Source organism: Aricia agestis, chromosome 6 (genome assembly GCF_905147365.1).
Source record: "Aricia agestis chromosome 6, ilAriAges1.1, whole genome shotgun sequence".
Lineage (NCBI taxonomy): Eukaryota > Metazoa > Arthropoda > Insecta > Lepidoptera > Lycaenidae > Aricia > Aricia agestis.
This window is the reverse complement of record NC_056411.1, coordinates 19,373,575-19,396,500: the sequence shown is the minus strand read 5'-3', so window position 1 is coordinate 19,396,500 and position 22,926 is coordinate 19,373,575. Positions and strand designations below refer to the sequence as shown.

The window sequence follows — 22,926 nt, the reverse complement described above, 5'->3', positions numbered from 1 at the left end:
CCTCCGTGGTCTAGTGGTTAGAGCACGGCTCTCGACTCCGGAGGTCGTGGGTTCGAATCCCGCGTTGGAAACATGTTATTTCCAAGTTTGGTTAGGACAATGCAGGCTGATCACCTGATTGTTTGGCAAGTAAGATGATCCATGCGTCGGATGGGCATGTAAAAAGTCGGTCCTGCGCCTGATCTCTCGCCAGTCGTGTCGGTCTTCCGTCCCACTGGGTTATGAGAGTGAAAGGAAGAGAGAGTGCTCTTGTGCACTGTGCACACATTTGGGCACTATAAAACTACTCCTGCATAACAGGCCTGGTTTCAATGCAACTGGCCACCGTCAACGAAACTGGTGTGGGGAGTATTATACTGACTAAAATATTATTTGTGGAACTCTTTTATTATATAGTGTATATGCTGACGTGCACAATTTTAATAATGCTCGCCGAATAAAAGGGGATGGCGCACTTCGCTATTTTGAGGTGTTGGTGTGGCCAGGAGTGAACGGCCTCACCGATACCTCAGTCCTCACTCCTCACTGAGTTCACGGGTGTCCGCTTTGTCCACTAATCGTATATTGTATGTTAAGGTTTACACAAACGCCTATTATCCTCTCCAATTTTGCCCAGCTGTCTAACGGCCGTTCCCAATATATTTTGATCTATCTCTGGTTTTGCCCTACTAGAGATAGGAATAGCTCACATTAGACATTAGAGACATATATTTTATGTCAATTCAATGTTAGCTGCGATCGGTTGTATGTCAAACTAGATTGAATATTGGGAATGGCCGTTAAAGTTGAGCATGGCCTGTAGTTTCTGTCTAACAGCTTTAGGCTTTAGTATAACTGTAATAAAGCCTACACTTCTAAAAGCAATTACTACCGTGCCATCGAAGTCACACGTGTCTACCGGTCCCAGACATAGAAGACGCATATTCCATGATCTTGCTCATAAAACTTTCCTCATCCCCAAAAAACCTTCCAAAAAACAGGATTTAGATGCACCACTGGTGTGAAAGATAGTGCTGTGTTTCGCCGAGTGAGTGAGTTTACCGGAGGCCCAATCCCCTACCCTATTCCTTTCCCTATGCCCCTCCTTACCCTCCCCTTTTCCCTCTTAAAAGGCCGGCAACGCACCTGCAGCTCTTCTTTGCGAGTGTCCATGGGCGACGGAAGTTGCTTTCCATCAGGTTTGCAGGACCCGTATGCTCGTTTGCCCCCTTATTTCATAAAAAAAAATGGAATCGAATTGAATTACCATCAGTAACAGCTACTGATGTGTTCCTCATTACAGGAGTACTCATCCGATTGGGTGCAACACTTCAACCACACGCGGCTGCATCGCGGCGTCTGCCTCAGCCGCAGCTGCCCCCCCGCGCCCCCCGCACCGCTCACACCGCACGCTATACACGCCTGGTGAGCATGCAGATACTCTTTTAAACAATTGAAGACTGAGGCCGTGGTCACCATAGAAACGGTTTCTTTCTACGGAAGAATAGACAAAGTGACAGTTAGGCAATGGAAATCCACCATTTCGGCGATTAAATCTGTCAGTATGTCGATTCTTTCCCATTTCTACTGTTGTTGTGCTAGGCCTGCAGATAAGTGCCAGATAACCTATCCTCAACTTATCTTACATTTAGGACCTGTTTTACCATTTCCTGATAAGTGCCGGATAGGCTATCTACCACTTAACTTGACAGATGATGGAGAATCTGTCAAAAAAGTTTTGGATAGCCTATCCGGCACTTTATTAGGAAGAGGTGAAACAGGTCCAGAGAGTACGGAGTATTTGTCATATTAGTTGAGAATAGCCTATCCGGCACTTATCAGTAAATGGTGAAACAGGCCCTTAGTGGATGAAGTGGGCAACTAATATTTTACAAGATGTTATTATGACTCGTTTCCCTTATAATCTGAAGAAACCTTGTAACCTTTTAAAGCTTTACATAGAGCATAGAGAACACATTATTTTAATTTCAAATCGAAAGAAGCAAAATTCGAAGTACTTATATGATATGATTAGGAATAAAAATTAAGAAAATATTATGAGCTCTCACTTATGTATTTTATAGTTATACACTTACATATTATAATATTAATTATGTAATCACAGTATTTAACAGACAACAAAGGATGAAGCATTTCCTATTAAGAATAAGTATTGAGTATTGTGTTTTAAAAAAAATAACCACATACTTGGCAGAGATCCAAGTACACCAGCATTCTGCCGTTAGGTATCAGAAATAAGTAACATATCTACCTTATTAGCTTCCTATAATATCAAATGTGATAGTAATGCAAAGAAAAATCTTGTGTATAATCCTGTGATCACAAAACGTATTGAGCAATTTAGAAGTAAATTAAAATTAAATATTGAGTTATTCAAGAGAGAGGATAGGTCACATAGCTCTGATGAAGCTTTCAATAAATTGTTTAAGGTAATAAGAACTCAATTTAATACAATATTTACTTCTAAAACGGTTAGAAACGGCATTAAAAAAAGTAAATTTATTGAATGGGCAACTAGAGGAATTAAGGTAAGTAGGCAAAAATTATATGAATTGTATGATGAAAGGTCTTGCAACAGTAGTGAAGCATTTAAAGTATATGTTAAAAACTATTCTAAAACCTTCAGAAAAGTTTGTAAAGCAGCTAAGGCTCTATATATAAAAAATAAAATTAAAAATGCTAAAAATAAAATTAAAACTACATGGAAGGTTATATCTGATGAGACTGGAAACGTCACCTGTCGTGACACAGATTTCGAACTATATTTTGATAATAAAAAGATTTCTAATAATCTAAAAGTTGCGACGGTCTTTGAAAAATTCTTTGAACTTTCGGGAACTACCCCGCCGAGAAGAACCGGCGTAAGAAACTTTTAATGAAACTATAATGCAAGCAAGCAAACGCACGTTTTCCGAATTCGTTTTCAGTTTTCCTCACGGCGAGTGACGGCAACCGACAAAAAATCAAATAAAATGCTACTTTATGAACTAGACTGTAGCCTGTGGGTTACATTTTCTGTCGACATTGGGCTAGCGACCCGTGCGGCCGCTGGTTTGTAGTAGCGTAAAGTAAAATGAAACCAATCTCATGGTCCATAAAGTCGCTCGTTTATTCATTTTTGTCGGAGGATCGAAAAGCCCTTACCGCGAGGATAGGAAAGCCACATTTGATATAAACATAATTATTATTATGAGGCTTGAACCTGTTGTAGTAAATTTTTATGAGTATTGAGTATTTATACATCCGTCGTGTTGGTTGTGAAACGTTGTAGTGGAAATCATTAGTGCCGTTTGAAGGCGACAAATGCCAGGTATATTTCGAAAGTCGGAAATACTCTTGTACCATCGAGGAAATTGATTCCTAGGCAGTTGACAGACCAACTCATTTGGTCGGATCGTGTCAATTCAATGCTAATTGTGATCTGGTTTGACATAACGCGACCTAACTAAGACTAGGTCCCCCATCAACTTCTCTGATAGTACTTTGCTTTAATTGTTAGCTTAAACATTTTTATTATTTTACAATTTCCTTTATATTTGGAATATGGTGTTTTGTACCATCGACACACTATTGACCCATATTTTCCTTTTCAAATTATACGCTTGATCCACTGATGATGAAAGGAGAGATTTCTTACACCTCAAGTTATAAAATGAACACCTAAGGTATTCTAAAAGTCGGTGTCCCTGGCATTGTAAAACATCAGCATCTTTACACAGCTAAGCCCTTGCACTTTTACGAGACACATTTGGAACAGGCAAGTACAAACTGCGAATGGCAAGTCTGTGAATTTGATGTGTAACGTACCTTCTTTTGTAGTAAAAGAGTTCTGTTTTGAACGAGTCATTTAATAATGCATGACGTCGTATGAAAACTGACCTTTAGGATACATCGTTCGCTCCATGTGCCACCAGGTTTGCGTCATGCGTGAACGCAAGCACCATGGCCGAGTACAACCTGTCCGCGCGCCTCTACCACGTGGACTACTGCTCGCAGGGCGAAGCCCCTGCCGCGCCACCTGGCTCCCAAGGGCTGGCCGTGGTAGTGGCTCTAATCCTGATTCTGGCCACTGTCAGTACTGTGCTGGATCTGACCCTCGCTGAGGATACGAAAAAGGGTAAGTAGAACTTACAATTTTAGAATGACTGAGTATATTTTAGGCACTGAAACATGAACCTAGGTCTAGCTTTAAAAAACTTGTTAAAGAAGCTCCTTAAAAGCAAAACCTGTATTTTAAAGAGTATGATACGATAATGGTTATTTTGTTTCCAACTTAAGGAGTATTTACACTGCATGGCGTAGATGAGTTTTTGGGCACCGATTAGCTAACTTAATTTGTCTGACATCACTAAGAGCAACGATACTATTGGATCCTTATTACTAGATATACTCCGATTCCTCGCAACGGAATTCTTTTGGAAGTTCAGCCCTCAACTGCGATATTTTTCCCTCACCCTGACCTATACCACTATCTCTCCAGGACAAGGCTGGGCGCTCTCCTGGTCGGTGCCCCGGTCATGGCGGTCGCTGACGGCACCCCAGGGCTCCGAAACCGACCTCCACTTCCTCGACGGCCTCCGCTTTTTCTGTATGCTGTGCATCATCATCGAGCACGTGGGCTGGCTCGCCACGCTGTCCTATATATCGGATACTAAGTTCTACGAGCAAGTAAGGATTCGTTCTGGTTATAATGAAGGCCTAATTTGCCCTATTAAGTGAACATGACAAAAAAATAACGCTGGTAAGTTCCCAGATAAATATGCTACGGTTCCACAGAAAACCCACTTGAAGCAATGCAATATTGAAAGCTTTAAGCCATCCTCGACTACAATTAAACAATCGTCATGATAAGATGGCATTCCAGCATTGACGTTATATGACTAAATCTTTTATAAGTTATATGACTTTCCACAGAAGCGGAGGTCAGGCGACGTGCTGCTGCTCACCAACAGCACGCTGGTGGTGCAGGTGTTCTTTATCATGAGCTCCTACCTCATGGCACGAAAGGTGCTACAGGAGGACCAGCCACCCGTCACCACCTTCTTCAAGACCATGCTCAATAGATTCATCAGGTAAGATGGGCCCCAGAGGTGAATTAAGTTAGTAGCTAATACCATTATGAAGAAAATAAAATGAAGGAAAAGAAGTAGAAGCGAAGAATGAAGATAATGGAATATGAAAATTAATTATTAATTGTTTTGTGTTCGTGTTCTGTCGTCCTTTGTAAATATTGTATTGTGTGATGTGCAAAAAAAAAAGACTACCCGTAGTATCACATTTTATTAACACAGCAAAAGGTCTTTAACTGCCGCACTCATAGCCGAATATTAATTACTTAACTTCGAAATTAAAGATTTTGACAGAAAATGCATGGGGCCTTTGTCAAAATCTTCGTTTAATAATAGTTGACTGTTTAAATGTTAATATTCTTCTCTGAGTAGCAGTAAGAGTACAATGTCACACACACTTCGTATGCTAGTAATTATTTTGTGCTATCTAAGATTAAAGATTTTAACGATTTTCTGATACCATTGATCATCATTAATCATAATTCCATGTTACGAATAGGGATAATCATGTGACGGAAAAAAGTAAATAATGATCCTCCGAACACACAAATCAAACAGTTAAATAACACCATCAGGTTTGCGGTAGGCCGTAACGTCACGCTCCGGTTCAGTGATATTATCGCGACTTTACCTTGTTAGTGTGACAAGGTCAATGTACTGTATAATGTATTACACCTGTGAGCAGGGCTCATGTTTGTTGTTGAGGTCGATCCGCACAAGGTGTAGACTGTAGCGTGGACTACCGCCAAGTTTTTGAGGGCCCATTTATCATCTTTTGGGCGCAGCAGGGTTTCACATAATATTTAGTATCCCCGGAGATGAGAGTAAACTCTCATCTCTCTAAATGCATTTTCTCGTCTTAAAAAGGGTACTGTTTAAGTATTTCTTAATTATTAAGATAAACGAAGACTTATCGAAAACGAGCTTATAAAAAAAATCGCCACAACTGTCTATTCATGCTTGGGCGTGAGTTTCACTCAATACTCTCCAAAGACCATACGCTTACCAACTCACCATCTGGCATGACCCCATCTCTCAACAGACTGAGCCCGAGTTACTTCCTCGTCATCTGGTTCGCGGCATCCTGGTGGGAGCTGGGTGGATCTGGTCCTCTATGGCAGCCGCTCGTGGCTTCAGAGGCTGCCGTCTGCCGCCGCACGTGGTGGATGTACCCGCTCTACATCAACAACTTCAACTTTGGTGACAAGTGCCTTATACAGACTTGGTGAGTAGACTTTGGGCTGTCCACACTCGAAAAGGTATAATAATGAAAGCTATGAACGAGGTATTTTTTCCATATTAATAAGTAAGGGAGAATACGGTCACTCTACATTGCACCATGATGAACAATTGTAATTTGATTTTTTAAAGGGCACATTATGGCGATTGTGCATGCTGCAGACAGGTCAGCAATTTTCACAATCATGGCTATGCAACATAGCCCAACATGAACAAAATAATATTCCCTTCCATTCCTAGAGAAGACATCCCTCCACTTGAGGGTCGAGCGTCTGCAGTCTCGCCACAAGGGCAACTTCAGTTCCTTTGTGGTGAGAGTACCGACGCATCTTCTCCCGGCCTTTGAAGCGGAGGAATTCTGGCCGACTGATGTGGTTTACCGAAGGTTCCGGGGGAGACTCCGGAATGAAGCGCGCGTCACGTCGCCGTTAATTCGTGATAATGTGTAATTGTTAAGTTTATATAATTTTTATGTATGTTAGTCATTAAGGTATATATTGTATGGGCAGCCTGATTTAAATAAATAAATAAAAAAAATAAAAATTATAATGTCACAATCTAGAATCTATAGTCTATACCCTATTAGAACTGTAGAAATCTTGGAGAAGGCAAGGCCACATTAAGGGCCTGTTTCACCACTTCCTGATAAGTGCCGAACAGGCACCACCATCTACCACTTAACTTGACAGATGAAGTATGGAGAATTTGTCAAAAAAGCTGTGAATAGCCTATTCCGCACTTTATCAGAATGTGGTGAAACAGGCCTTAAGTCAGCAGTCTTAAAGTTTAAGTTATACCTAGACATTGCCGTGTTTGTCTTTTCAATATTCTGACTCGTGTTATTCTGCTATCTCCTGCAGGTACCTGGCAGCGGACATGCAGCTGTACGCGGCAGGTCTGCTGCTGACGCTGCTGCTGCGCGGCCGCCGCGCTGTGCCGGTGCTGCTGGCGCTGCTGGGAGTGTCAGCGCTGGTGCCGTTCGCCATCGCCTACACCTATAACCTCATGCCTACTTATGTGCTGCACAGGCCTGAGTATGTTTATTGACCTACAATTGTATTTTTATCACGGAATGAAGTAAAACAAAAGGATCAGGCTGAAATAATACAATTCCTCTTAATACGTCTAAAATACACCAAATACCTATGTAAGTAATAGAAGAATGGTTGTCTACGGCCAGATAAGACTAGACCAATCTTAAAAGAAAAGCGTAATCAATTTTAACTACATAGACTAAATTTACTCTACTTTAGTCACCATTTGTCAGGATTTGTAGACCTGGTTTTATGGGAGAGCGCCGGGGACAGATATCATTAAATTGTCCTCTTTATTTGGAACAAATCATTTCATACGTCCGCTTTTCGGGGTAACAATGTCGGCTTACACTCATTTCCTCAGTTCTAGGTAACTGAGGAAATGAGTAAATCAGACCGTACCGTGCCGTAAATAAATGGATAAATAACTCTATTCCTCAGGGCGGTGCGTGTACAATACAGCGGGGATGCCTCCTTCAACTGGCTGTACCAGTCGCCCCTGGGCAACGCCGTCGCCATGCTCACGGGGCTGCTGATCGCACATGGACAGCATGCGATGAGGGGCTCACATATCGACCTGGCGAGGAATAAGGTGAGTTGTAGAACATGGTAATCTTACTAGGAGAGAATCCACAGGACGCTTTTCATGTGATCTCCCGTGCGTGTCATCGTACGCGGATCCTGTTCCGCATGGATCTTGCCCATGCTTGTCATGCGGGTAGCACGCGCGGCCTGAAGCACCGTCACTAGCATGCAAACCAAATCCGCACGCGGGTGACAACAGGCAAGGTAGAAAAAGCGCTCCCAGTTTGAGAATTTTACCTTCCAACTTACTTCCAGTTGGATAGAGGAAATGTTTCAGCAGTTTACTAAATATAGCTTATACGTGGGAGAGCCATGCTTCGGCACGAATGGGCCGGCTCGACCGGATAAATACCACGTTCTCACAGAAAACCGGCGTGAAACAGCGCTTGCGCTGTGTTTCGCCAAGTGAGTGAGTTTACCGGAGGCCCAATCCCCTAACCCCTACCCTATTCCCTTCCCTACTCTCAACTATTCCCTTCCTTTCCCTACCCTCCCCTATTACCCTATTCACTCTTAAAAGGCTGCAACGCACTTGCAGCTCTTCTGATGCTGCGAGTGTCCATGGGCGACGGAAGTTGCTTTCCATCAGGTGACCCGTTTGCTCGTTTGCCCCCTAATTTCATAAAAAAAAAAATTCACCCCATCATCCCCCAACAAAACTAGCTCATGACTTATGTGGTTTTCTGTATGTTAAAGGCGGTAAAATTTGTATTTGCCCTAAAGAGCGGCTAAATAGCTAGAATCCAGATCAGGAATCTCTTAACAGAGTCAAGAGATTAGCTTATCTTAACAACTAGTAGGATCCTAGAAATTTAAGCTCATTTGAGCCACGCCAATCTTTACACACGGAGTATTGCAATTTTGCAAGACATCTCACGCAATTGAAATCTGTCAATTCAGTCTAAAAGAAATGCATCTACGCCTCGCGTTGCGGTATGAATTGACTCGTGTGTGTATATCTTCACAATTATATGTACTTTATACCTACAGCCTATTTTATAATAAAGCGTGAACCCTTAGCGCAGTCATGCATATTTTGTTCGAAGCATGTGTTTTTCTTACGGCCGCGGCATTACCATGGTAGGATACAAGGTATTTTGACGTGGGAGAGCCATGCTTCGGCACGAATGGGCCGGCTGGACCAGAGAGATACCACGTCCTCACAGAAAACCGGCGTGAAACAGCGCTTCCGCTGTGTTTCGCCGAGTGAGTTTACCGGAGGCCCAATCCCCTACCCTTTTCCTTTCCCTACCCTCCCCTATTTCCTTCCGTACCCACCCCTATTCCCTTCCGTACCCTCCCCTATTCCCTTCCCTACCCTCCCCTATTACCCCTTAGAAGGCTGGCAACGCACCTGAAGCTCTTCTGATGCTGCCAGTGTACATGGGCGACGGAAGTTGCTTACCATCACCATCAGATGACCCGTTTGCTCGTTTGCCCCCTTATTTCATAAAAAAAAATTGCATACTGACAATAATCGTGAGGCAAAGAGTTGTAACTCTTAATGGACTATTTTAGTCCTAGCCATTTTCCCTGATGTCATCATCTCTACTTGGTGTTATTTTCATTTAATGCTGTCATTGAAGTAATTATAATGACCAACAAATCCATTAAAAAGTTTAAACAATAAACAAGGAAGCATAAAGGCTACAGTAGATTTTCATAATATCTTCCTATATCGTACGAGATGACCTTTTTGTATTATTATTTTTTTGTATAAATGCGAAAGTGTGTCTGTCTGTCTGTTACCTCTTCACGCCCAAACCGCTGAACCGATTTTGCTGAAATATTGGGCAGGTATGGAGATACTTTAAAAGTCCCGCGAAAGGACATAGGATACTTTTTGCACGCCACTTATAGCAGAATGTTTGTACCACTTCATAATGTAAGAACTTTTGTTACCCACATTTTTTTAAATTAAATAAGGGGGCAAACGAGCAAACGGGTCACCTGATGGAAAGCAACATCCATCGCCCATGGACACTCGCAGCATCAGAAGAGCTGCAAGTGCGTTGCCGGCCTTTTAAGAGCAAATAAATGATTATGATTATGATGTTTATCCTGGTAAAATGTACGGTTCCCCCGCGTCAAACGATTTTTGGCGCAACGGAGTTGCGGGCGTTATCTAGTTATAAAATAGTCTTCTAGTTATAAAATATACTTACAAAAGTTTGGATGTCTGTCTGTTACTTCTTCACGCCCAAATCGCTGAACCGATTTTGGTAAAATTTGGTATGGGGATTCTTTGAGTCCCGGGAAAGTACATAGGATACTTGTTATCTCGAAAAAATGTACGGTTCCCAATTAACAAATTTTGGCACAACAATAATATATAAAATGTTAGTGTGAACGCCGTTATCCTTGAAACCATCAAATGAGCCCGTCAAAATGAACAACTTTTTCTATGAGAACAATGCTGGGAACTCAAAAAAATCCGTCTTCATACCCATACAAATTGCCGATCCGGGCATCCGTATGGGTAAGAAGACGGTTTTTTTTTGTTTTGTTGAGTTCCCAGAACTCAAAAAAAAACCGTCTTCTTACCCATACGGATGCCCGGATCGGCAATTTGTATGGGTATGAAGACGGATTTTTTTGAGTTCCCAGCATTGTTCTCATAGAAAAAGTTGTTCATTTTGACGGGCTCGTTTGATGGGTTTCAAGGTTAACGGTGTTTACACTAACACACTGTATTACCTAGTGCATCTAATTGAGCATAATATAGTAATAGTGGAGATACGGGACTAATAAATACTAGATAGCATCATTAAATTATGGTGCCGACGCCGACAAACCCGGTGAACAGTTACCTCTCTTATTTCTATAGACTTAAGGTTTAAAATGGCCAGTGTTTGACACATTGTAAGTTTATTGATCGTTATATACAAAGTATCTCGAACATCCTCCGTAGACTGCAATAAGAGGTAACGACCGCTTACTTTGTATGGAACTTTCAAACGGAAGATCAACAAAGTTGCCAATGCTCGGTAACTCTGATGACTGAATCAATGGGTAAAAAACTATAGGTCTACCAGGATCTGATGTCAAATTTTGACAGCAGATTTTCAAAAAATATCCTTGATCATTGGATAAATTTTTATATTTGCATGTTTAACACACAGAATTAGCCGCTACGAAAAAAAGGAAGGAAAAAAATGTTTTATTCCAATTACCCCGGTATTTCTAGTCAATTTATTTTCTCACTTTTTGCCATCAGATTCTGGTAGACCTATAATAACAATATTTGAACTGATGTTCTAAGTTCGCGTTTATTTTATAGTACTTTGTGTAAACATTATCAAAATTGTAGACATTAGTCATTAGTCAATTGGTTTGGGTATGCTGCCCTATTAGACAAGTAGACGGAATTATCGTAAACGCTAACAAAATGTATGCGATTTGACATAAGTAATCGTTTCGCTAGCGAACACTAATGTCAAATCCCATACATTTTGTGGCGTTGGCGTTGGCGTTTACGATATTCGCTTGCCGCTTGTCTAGGCCCTCAGAGGGCTTGATTAATTAGGCCGCTACGTCGCGAGGTCACAAACAATCGTATGTAAATAGCGGCGTATAAAAATACAATTTAAATAAATCGTTACATCCAACTGCTTGTGGTCTCGCGGTGTATAGCGGCTAGATAGCGGCCAAACCGCTCCTTCGCGCGAACGCGTATAAGGTTTGCAGTTTCGCCAAGTTGCATTTCTTAAAACAACCACTTTTCAAGCGTTTCCTATTTATCTAATTCCTACAATAATGTGGAAACAAGTTGGTTTTACAACCAGGTGGTTATCTGTTACAACACGCTCGTGGGTTGAGCTTTCTACCTCTAAATAGGTTAATAAATATTATTTACTGTGGTTGCGTAACCAGTCGCCAGCCTGCTGGTCGCCAGCAGATTATTGTAACCGATAAACTAGACTAGATCCAACGATATAGCATAGTTTACTCGACACAGGGAATGTTATATTTTTCTAGTGTATATTTATTTTTTTGTACGCTTTAACTAGAGCTTCTATATCTATACATATTATAAAACAAAGTCACTGTTTTTCCCTCATGTCATGTCCCTTTGTTCCCTTTAATCTTTAAAACTACGCAACGGATTTTGATGATTCTTACAATGTTAGATAGCCCATTTATTGAGGAAGGCTATATTCAATATTTTATCATGCTAAGACTAATAGGAAAATGTCGAAAAACGGCGGGAATTATTTGAAAGGGCTTATCTCGCGAAGTACTGGAGCAATTTTATGTTATTTCATATTTGGCACAGATAAGAAGTAGACCACGTGAAGGAGGCTATCGGTTTTAATCATTTTTTCAGTGGCTATATATTTTGTACCCGTGCGATACCGGGGCGGGTCGCTAGTAACACATAAAGAGTATCTATGTCAATGAGTTTCTAAAATACTAGAGTAGCAATGTCTTACAAAAGATTCTCAGAAATGCGTTACCACTTTTTTGTTCAAAAGACAATGTCAAGTCATATATTCGTTATGTCATTATGTATGTGAGATATGCCTGCAGGCATCTTCGAAGTGGCAACGCGTTGCTACCGTAAACTTCCAATCTAGTTACGTTAGTAACATAGAATATCATTGATCTATGTCATATCAAAAGAGCATCCAAAGGGTCAATTCAAACCGCAACGCGACGCGTAGACAGATTTCCTGAGCGTGAGACGTCTTGCAAATCTGTCAAATCCATAGACATAATATAATGCTACAGTATATATTATGTCTATGGTCAAATCCATACAAATTTAGAAATGCATCTACGCGTCACGTTGCGGTCGGATTGCCTTTGGATGCTCTTTTGATATTACATAGATACTCTTTATGTTATTGTTAAGCTCTAGCTAAAGCGTACAAAAAAATAAATAATTGAATTGAGCCAGACCTACACACCTTGGTACACCTTGGTTTACCTACATTTCGTGAAACTTTTGAACTTTCAGTTAGTTTTCAAACTCAAGGTCGGTTATACTTTCGTTGCGCGTCATTGAAACCATGTCCAGAGTTACCGTTCTATTATTATCATACTTATATTATAAATGCAAAAGTCCGTTTGTTTTTCACGCCCAAATTACTGAACCGATTTTGCTGAAATTTGGTATAGCGATACTTTGAGTCCCGAGAAAGGACATAGTTTTATCCTGGCAAATTTCGGTGCAACATAATTTGCTAGCGTCATCTAGTGTATAAATTAATATATTTCGATGTTTGAGAGACATTTTCTCACTGTCCTACCAACTCATAGGAAACTTTCAAAATTTCCTAGCAACCAGCATAGTAATAACCAGTAAGTGTTATAACCACAAGTATTAAGGTGCGGGATGGCGGTGGATTGCAATTATTTTAATCGCCTGTGGTTGCGACAGGACGTCCGCGGTGAGGAAACCCATGTGAGAGGCATCTCGAGACTATACTTAAGTACGATATATCGTTCTTTATTTCAAGTCCATAGATCTATGGAATAGAATGGAGATGCAAATCTATATCTTAGAAGTAAATTAATATTTTACTAACCGAAAAGTAGTCGGAATCGCGTTTAATTAACTAATTGGTTTTGTACCTACAATACAGCTTGACTGTACCTTAACAAAGAAATTCTAGAGGGCCAGATTCTAGGGCTCTAGAACGTCAAGTTATCCACGAACTACCTAAGGGTGAAGCCAAACGAGCGTAAGTCGTAACTCGTGAGTTGTGAGCAGTGCCGTAAATAGGGTGGTGCCACCGGTGCGCAGGCACAGGGCGTAGACTCTGGGGGGGCGCAAAAATGGCCAAACCAGGCAGAAGTATTATTTTTTCGGTTTGCTCCCGATAGTAGTTCCCGCTGCGCCCCTAGAGCACGATTCCAACAGTAAAATAGATCTATACATTGCTTTGGGTAATGTAATATCTAAAAAAGCAAGGGCGCAGTTGTAAAAGCTCGCACAGGGCGCAAAAAAGACTGTTTACGGCACTGGTTGTGAGTCGCAGAATTTCGGCTGACAGAAATTCCGGTGCATTCGGTTTCATACAAAAGTCCTGTTTGAATCACACGAGCGTAATTTTGTGAGTCGTGATTTGTATGAAAAGATATTTACGCGACCGAAATTCTGCGACTCACAACTCACAATATTACGCTTGTTTGGCTTCACCCTAAATTGTAGGCATTTAGAATTTAGGTACTTATAGTTGATGACTTGACGTTCCCGTGGTTCCGGCAATGTTGGTACTGATGGCAGCTCTGGATCTATGTATAGGCAGTATAGGCCATGTCCTACGGGCGGCAGCGTCCTATGGCGTCCTAGGAGGGCGGCAGAGTTCGTACAAAGGGCTGGCAATATTAAAGTGGCCTATACTCATAAAAAATATAAATCCAGCCCTAACTGAAGGTATGTACGCATCGGGAGACAACTTTGTTCGACAGGTATACTAAATATTGCGTTTATGAAAGTGGTTTCATAACAAAAGTTGCTTTTAATTGCATAAGTTATCGAATTGTATACAAATATTAAGAAATTTAATTGAAAAAAAATTCGACTTGAATATCCAACTTTGAAGGCGCATAACAAAAAAAATGCAAATGCTATCAAGCTGAAATTTTGGGAACACTTATTTTTTACCGTGATTTCTTTATTTTATTAACAAAATTTGCTAATCTTTGACCTTGTCATCATCCCTATTATCTTGCCGTGTCTACGGCTGCACTTTAATGAATCATTCATCATCAACATCAGTCAACTGTTCATTGCGCTTTGTTATCAATGTTGTAGTTAATAGCACGATAAATAAGCAACAGGTAAAAGTGTAGGGGCCGATTCTTATACTTCAAACGTCACTTCGATGGCTATCCAAACGGCAAAATGAGGCACTAAATATCATAGTAAATAGAAACGTTATTTAGATCGTGGTAGTTAGGTATAGTAACTTACTCATGCGTATAAACAACAGTGTACCTAACTAGTTTCATTCAAACATAAAGAATTAATTCAACTTAATTTTACAACTTTGTAATGCAATCAAGATGCTTTATGATTGCATTTTATGTCAGGCCAAGCAGGAAGACCTATCTGTTCCAGTCGCCGAGCGCAACCAATGCGCCATCACTGCTTACATCTTACAGTAGCCCTAGCACGGCCACCAGTAGAAATGCGAAAGTATGGACAAACTGTGGAGATAAACTTAAGGTAGCGTTCCGATCTTTTTTCGTTCCCAAAAATTCAATTAAAATGGCACTTTATGACAGACTATAGACCTTAAAATTCAAATAATATCCTACTCTATAACATATTATACTATAGTATTTTAATTGTTTTTTTTCGGTCGCGATTGGCCGCGGTAAAGATCGGAACGGCACCTTTAGTTTATGTCCACAGTTTGTCTATACTTTCGCATTTCTACTGGTGGCCGTGCTAGGGCTACAGAAATCGTTTTACTAACCCAATCTAAGCTACATTGCTGCCGTAAAACATACAATATCATCATTCTACGCATACGTGGGAGAGCCATGCTTCGGCAAGAATGGGCCGGCTCGACCGGAGAAATATCACGGGTTCACAGAAAACCGGCGTGAAACAATGCTTGCGGTGTGTTTTGCCGAGTGAGTGAGTTTACCGGAGGCCCAATCCCCTACCCTTTTCCCTTCCCTACCCTCCCCTATTCCCTTCCCTACCATCCCCTATTCCCTTCCCTAACCTCCCTTATTCCCTTCCCTACCTCCCCTATTACCCTATTCCCTCTTAAAAGGCCGGCAACGCACCTGCATCTCTTCTGATGCTGCGAGTGTACATGGGCGACGGAAGTTGGTTTCCATCACGTGATCCGTTTGCTCGGTTGCCCCCTTATTTCATTAAAAAGAAACAGCTCTTGTGATATTTTTCTACCTTTGGCAGAAAGATATTGCATATTGGCTATTGTCGGAACTTGAAACCCATCCATAATCAACCTGCGGCCCGCCGTGAGTCGTGACCTTATCAGTGGCCCCACGTTAAGAGGATTCCACACCGCCCTTTTTTCCATACAAACGTTGTCCCCTGTTTCCTCCCTGGATAATGCTAGTAGAGTTATAATTTTTTTCCTGAATATCTACGGCCACTAATACAATGTCCCTATGTTTTCTTTTTTTTTTCATAATTTAATTATTAAATAAGATATGAACGTTCAAAAACCCAAAAAAATGGCCAGATTTTCCACTGTGTTCAAACGTCCAGAAAACAGATTTGGCTAGATTATACAAAAAAAGCAAAACATAGGAACACAGCTCAAGCCTTTTTTTAATCTTTAATGAAAAAAGTACTTAAATCGGTTAAGTTTTGGAGAAGGAATCAGGGGAGAACGAATCGTTGATTTTCTGGATTTTCTGCAGTTGTCTCTATCGCGTTCTGCGGTATAGGCTTGAGGTAAGGGAGACAGCTATAGATATTACACGTACTTTTTTTTCATTTCTCTAGCCCCTGTTGTATCCTCTTAAGTAGTTTAATAAAGATTGTTTCTAGATGAGTGGGAAGTTGAATATGTGGGGCTACCACTTTTAACACCGTTGTGTTTTTATATCTAAATAATTTTGATTGTGGCGCGGCCCAAGACCAGGGCTGTAGCTAGAGTCAAATTTGAGGTAGGGCAGCGTCGGTTACAGGCAGGGCGGAAGCAAAAAAAATCAGTCAAGTGCGAGTCGGATTCGTGCACGAAGGGTTTCGTACCGTTATAGATAAAAAATAGGCCAAATTGTGTTTTTTTGTAATTGAGCCCGCTTTAAATACTTATAAATGTTATTTTAATTGTATTATTAATTAATTAAGTGATTTCGCAAAAATGTCCAGTGCCTACTGTTGCCATTAATATCAATATGCAGCAAAAAAGGCCAAAAAACACGAATCCTTAAATATTGATTTTATTTTGTTTTTAGTATTTGTTGTTTTGATTTATCTCTAGGTCAATGATGTATTCAATTCATTCAATAGTTATTCTTAGATACTTAAAAAAATTCTGTGACAAAGCATGAGCACTATATCTAAGAACTACATACTTATTATTAAATCCTCAATTACGAAGAACAAGCGAACAATATGGTTAAACTTCTGGATGTAGCGATCCACGTGTGAGTGAGAGTGAGGAAATAATAATTAATTGTTGGGTTGGGTGATACGAGTCAATAGATACGACTAAAAATATATTTAGATTATTATTGTTTCCGCAAACTTATTAAAATAATAATAAAATAACATAAAATATTTAAAACAGCTGAATTCTAGGTTTCGCCATATTATTAAAAATGCGAAGAACTTCGTTCAGATCAACTTTTTTTGTTATTTTTTTTTCAAAGGCCAGAAATACCATACCAGCCATTCTTTCGAGACCCATTGACAGTCTTTGAGGCCTATTAATTGCAGTTAAAGTTGAAAACGTGGACTCGCACACTGCAGTACTACATCTTTTTTTTCATTAAGATTATAATTAAATGGACGCATCGCTTCATGTAATCGTGATTCAAATGCCATCTATACACAGAACAAAGAATTATTATCGACGACTTCTGTGGCTAATGGTTGGGCGTGTGGGCCCTGTGGCCTATGGCCCTGTGGGCCTGTGGCCCTGTGGGCCTGTGGCCCTGTGGGCTTAATCCGGGGGTCGCGGGTTCGAATCCTGCCAACGGAACAAAAAGTTTTTAAAGGTATAATAAAAATCTTAACTATATAATGTATAGTTTATATAAGAATAAAGTATATTTCTGTTGTCTAATACCTGTAATGCAAGTCCTTTAGGTCTTCCTTTTTAGGGTTCCGAACCCAAAGAGTAAAAACAGGACCCTATTACTGAGACTTCGATGTCTGTCCGTCTGTTTCCAGGCTGTAACTCAAGAACGGTAATAGCTAGAGAAATGAAATTTTCACAGATTATATATTTCTGTTGCCGCTATAACAACAAATACTAAAAACGAAATAAATTAAATATTTAAGGAGGGCTCCCATACAACAAACGTGATTTTTCTAACATTTTTTGCTTAACTATCAATGATGACAACAGGTAGGCACTTGAAATTTTCACAAAGGCCTTAATAATATATGTAATTTAATAAATAAGTAATAATAAAAGTTAAAAAAATATATTTAAGGGTTAGGTAGGTAAGTAGGTCCCATACTATTTTTGCTCTATAACGGTACGTGCGCGGTATAACCCTTCGTGCGCGGGTCCGACTCGCACTTGGCCGATTATTGGTATTTTTAAGGTAGGGCATTGTGATTTTAAGGTAGGGCATTGCCCCACTATGCCCCCCCCTAGCTACGGCCCTGCCCAAGACACCACGACTAACTAACCAGGAATAAGTTGTAACCCTGCAAATTCAGCACCATCTTTTAAACAGTTATGTAAATATGAGTAAAATTTACCGGTATCTAAATGCCAAGTAGTCATAAAAGTTACATCACTTTAAATGAGACAAATTCACAGAAGCAGTTATAATATTACTATAAGCGGATACTGTTATTTACCTACTTAGGAAAAAAGAACATTCGTTACTTTTTCCTAGGATGAACACATGTAATAATATGCCTATTTCTTATCAAGTGTCCTAAATGGGGAAATGCTTAAAGCCTCCCCGAAGGATAGGGCACGGGGTATGTGGGACACCCCAAGTGTGGAGTCTACCCAGTACCCACTAATAATAACTCCCACACCGGTTTCAGTGACGGTGCTCGGCTTCATTGAAACCAGGCCAGTTACGCAGGAGTAATTTTATAGTGTCAAGTGTGTGCCCAGTACACAAGAGCACTCTCTATTCCTTTTACTCTCATAACCCCATACCTCACAAGTCACAACCCTCATAAGCCTATTTTATTTAAAAACCTAGATAGTATTTTTACCTAACCTTTTTCTTTTTTTGATCACGCAGAGAAAACGCCCTATGCCTTCCCTAATCAAAGAGAATATAATCACTCGATTTAATCACTTAGTTTGCCCTAGGTTGAGAAAGTTCCTCAATTAAAGCACCCTGGTGCTTTAATTGGGACTGTTCTAACCTAACTTATTCTAATCCTCCAGATATTCAGCTGGGTGTCAGTAGTGGCGATCCCAATGATCGTGGTGTGGGCTGCGCTGTCACCCCGGCTGCTGGCGCCCGGCCCACCGCCGCGGCTAGGAGCCGCGCTGCTCGCGGCCTTCGAGCGACCAGTCTTCGGAGCATTAGCTGCACTCGGCATGTTCGGCGCGATACAGGGGGTCGATTGTGAGTGTTTGTTTCGTAGGGTGTTATAGATGCTGCTGTATGTGCCATGTGAGTCATGGTATGTAGCTCTGAACTAGCTAAACCAATACCAATACCAATGTAGGGCTACTACGAAACCGTTTTGAGACTCAAACAATCGGATGAGAATGCCGCGTCCTGCTCTAACAACGTCATTTCTCGTTTGTTAGAGTAGGACTGAGGACAGGTAGGCATTCTCGTACGATTTTTTGAGTCTCAAAACGGTTTCGTAGTACGGCCTCTGAACCAAAGAAATCGGACGTACTCTGTAATCTATTTTGATGAAACGCTAGTTTCCCAAAATAAACACAAGCACAGAGGTACAGGTACCTATCTACATGTGAAAGGAATGGAAACAGAAGACGTCTTTAGTATTTAGTATTTCTTTAATTTGTACCGTAGCTATTCCTTTTCTAAACCTTTCCCTGTTTATTAGGCAAAGATATCATTCAGACGACTCAAGTAGTCCAATTTCTTTAATCAAATTCGCCCTGGACAAAATCCCCTTGTACGTAACACCATCCTAAACTCCATAATTATCTTACTCATAACGACCCTTGATGAACGTAATATCTAAGCACCGTCATTACAGCGGCCATCCGTCGCGTGCTGTCGGGCGGTGCGGTGCTGGCGCGGCTGTCATTCGGCGCGCTGCTGCTGCACGTGCCCATCAACAAGGCCATGCTGGGCGCCAGCCTGCGACCCGCGCAGATAGATCGCTTCCAGTTCGTGAGTACTACATACTTGTATATTTTCCTTAGTCTATGGTAGTAGTTAGTACCAAGCTCGAGGGTTCCCGGTTCGATTTTCGTTTAACACGCACACGCACGTTAGACGGTCTGCGTGACGTGAAATGAAATTAGCCTCCAATTTCATTTCACGTCACGAAAATCGGACTCCTAGTTTAGCACAAGTGGAAGACGAGGTCAGAGGTGTAACATGGCTTCAAAGGCTTCAAAGAGTGTCGGTCAGATATATTTTTGGTAAAATAGTAAGAGCGTAGGCACCTCCAAACTAAGGTCACTCAAAAATGGGGAATGCGCAGGGTTCAATAATATTTTGGTGCCTTTGGTTGGTGGAGGAATGGGCGAGGTGGGTGCGCGCATGGAACTATTGATAGATCAGGGACACGGCTAAAATAATTATATTCTCTAATCTCTGTACACTACGCGGAAGCGGAGCAACGCAACATAAAAGTCACTGCTATAATAGAACATAAAGAGCCGCTCTGCTGCCGCGTAGTATCGCCTAGTGCGGCCTGTTGATGTATATAAAAAAACGTTATTTCAGTTCGTGGAATTCTTCGGCGTGTCAGCCATGTCGTACACTCTAGCGGTGCCGCTGGCGCTGCTGGTGGAGCTGCCGGCCCAGCGGCTGTATCGCGAGCTCACCACGAGGCCCAAAGCACCGACGGCTGAGAAGGAGGCCGTCAAGTAGTTTGCTGCTAGACTGTTCTAGTAATTGATTCATAGGCAGATGTATGTTGATATACTTGGTGTCTGATGTTTTCTGAGAAAATCATAGGGAGCTGGCGGAGCGGATACGTGATTTGGTCGGGTTATATACTGTCATAACATAGTCCGCTCAGCTGGATTTGATTCGGTGACAATATCAGCAGGCATCGTGTATGAATCCTGCGACAGCAGTGCAATAAGCGCGCGTTCAGACGTGCGCGTTTTCTGCGTGTTTTTTGCTCGCGCGGATTCAGCACATGTGAAATTGCTATGAATGATGAATCCGCGCAAGTAGAAAACGCGCAGAAAACGCGCACGTCTGAACGCGCGCTAATGCAGATCTAATACATAAAATTCTTGTGTCACAGTGTTTGTGCGCAAACTCCTCCAAAACGGCTCAATCGATTTTAATGAAATTTTATATGTATATTCGTTAGGCCTGAGAATAGGTTCTTATCTACTTTTTATATTGATACTATAAATAATTTATATGGCAAAACAACGTTGGCCAGGTCAGCTAGAAATTTTATTAAAAAATCCTGCTGCATTGCTGTCGTAATATAAGTTAGTCATCCCGTGGGTTGTCGGATGACCTATGACTCAATTTTACATTGACATAATCAGACGAATTAATGATGTATGTCGACCAAGACGCCTACGAATCAATTTCTTTGTTGGTACGCCGTGCGAAATAAATTCACATAGTGGCATTTTAGCAGCTACAATAACCGTAAAAGCTTGAGTCAGTTCAAGTGAATCAATAGGAAGCATAATTCGACCCTGCATAAAAGCAATACAATTTAAAAAAATTAACGAGCCGCATTCGTTTTAGGGTAAATCACACTGTAACTTTTGCACTGGCGACTTTTGCTATTGTATATTAGCGTTAAGATTACATTAAGTCATCAGTCCAAATGATAAAATAGACAGCGGAATAAAAATTAGCAATGCATATCATAAGGTTGCTGTTTACCATTTTAAAGTGGCCACCTAAGGTGAACTGTGTCTTGTGTGACCCACATGTCGAATATGAAAGTAGCTGTAAATATATAGTTCAAAATTTGTAATTATTAGTTAAATTTGTAAATATTAATTAGAAAGAAGTTGCTAAAAAAAAGTTTTTGAAATTCTTATTTCTTAGTCACCGCTATCATTCTAAATACCTTAGATGCAGACAAAGGTATCACTGCAACTATTTAAAAAATATTCAATGTACTATATAGTACATTGAATATTTTCACATCACAGAAGTTGATTCCTAGGCAGATGGGGGATCTTCGTAGTTTGGACCAAACTACGAAGCCGACAGATCACGATTAACATTGAATTGACATAATCCGAGTTCTGACCAAATAACGTTGGTATGTCGACTGCCTAGGAATCAATTTCCTCGATGGTACATTTAAAAGAATATATAAAAAAACCATTGAGAGTGGAACTGATAGGTGCTAGTTTAGATAAATTCTTTAATTTACTTCTAGTTTAAAATTAGTATTAAATTAATAATAATAATATCTATGGACGCTTAACACCATGTCAGTCTGGCCCCATGCTAAGGACGGTACCTGAAGAACTTGTGTTACAGGTACCAGACAACGGAAATATATATTTTAATACTTTTATACTATACATATATTTAAGATTTTTATAATATATTATACACATCCGACCCAGGAACTTTGAATTTTTTTGTTCCGTCGACGGGATTAAAACCCGCGACTCCCGGCTTGAGCTACCAATAGCCCACCAACTGAGCCACAGAGGTCGTCAAGTTTTACTATTGTCGATAAAAAGAACATCTTAGTTTCTTGCATCTTTCAATCTAGTTTATCTTAATCTGACCAAATGAAGCTCTATTTTTACCATACTGTAGTTAAAGACTATACTTTTTTTTATGAAATAAGGGGGCAAACGAGCAAACGGGTCACCTGATGGAAAACAACTTCCGTCGCCCATGGACACTCGCAGCATCAGAAGAGCTACAGGTGCGTTGCTGGCCTTTTAAGAGGGAATAAGGATAATAGGGAAGGGAAGGGAAGGGAATAGGGGAGGGTAGGGAAGGGAATAGGGTAGGGGATTGGGCCTCCGGTAAACTCACTCGGCGAAACACAGCGCAAGCGCTGTTTCACGCCGGTTTTCTGTTAGAATGTGGTATTTCTCCGGTCGAGACGGCCCATTCGTGCCGAAGCATGGCTCTCCCACGTATATAATATACTATATTACTATTAAGACTATTTTTATGATTCAATGTGAGTAGCAACTAGCAAGCTAGAAATGACGTATTTTTAAGTGATAAGGCTGATACAAAAATATAAA

General features: G+C 40.8%; 1 protein-coding gene across 1 annotated transcript in view; it reads left to right on the top strand.

The window, feature by feature from the left end:
• Window positions 1–20,775, top strand: part of LOC121727668 (nose resistant to fluoxetine protein 6-like) — a 42,928-nt gene extending 22,153 nt beyond the window's left edge. The window contains exons 3-12 of the mRNA XM_042115632.1: window positions 1,283–1,404; window positions 3,915–4,117; window positions 4,481–4,668; window positions 4,915–5,072; window positions 6,112–6,294; window positions 7,169–7,342; window positions 7,784–7,934; window positions 18,955–19,138; window positions 19,749–19,885; window positions 20,447–20,775. Coding sequence (XP_041971566.1) covers window positions 1,283–1,404; window positions 3,915–4,117; window positions 4,481–4,668; window positions 4,915–5,072; window positions 6,112–6,294; window positions 7,169–7,342; window positions 7,784–7,934; window positions 18,955–19,138; window positions 19,749–19,885; window positions 20,447–20,593 — 1,647 coding nt within the window. The 3' untranslated portion in view covers window positions 20,594–20,775. The remainder of the gene's footprint in view (window positions 1–1,282; window positions 1,405–3,914; window positions 4,118–4,480; window positions 4,669–4,914; window positions 5,073–6,111; window positions 6,295–7,168; window positions 7,343–7,783; window positions 7,935–18,954; window positions 19,139–19,748; window positions 19,886–20,446) is intronic.
• Window positions 20,776–22,926: the final 2,151 nt, after the last annotated feature.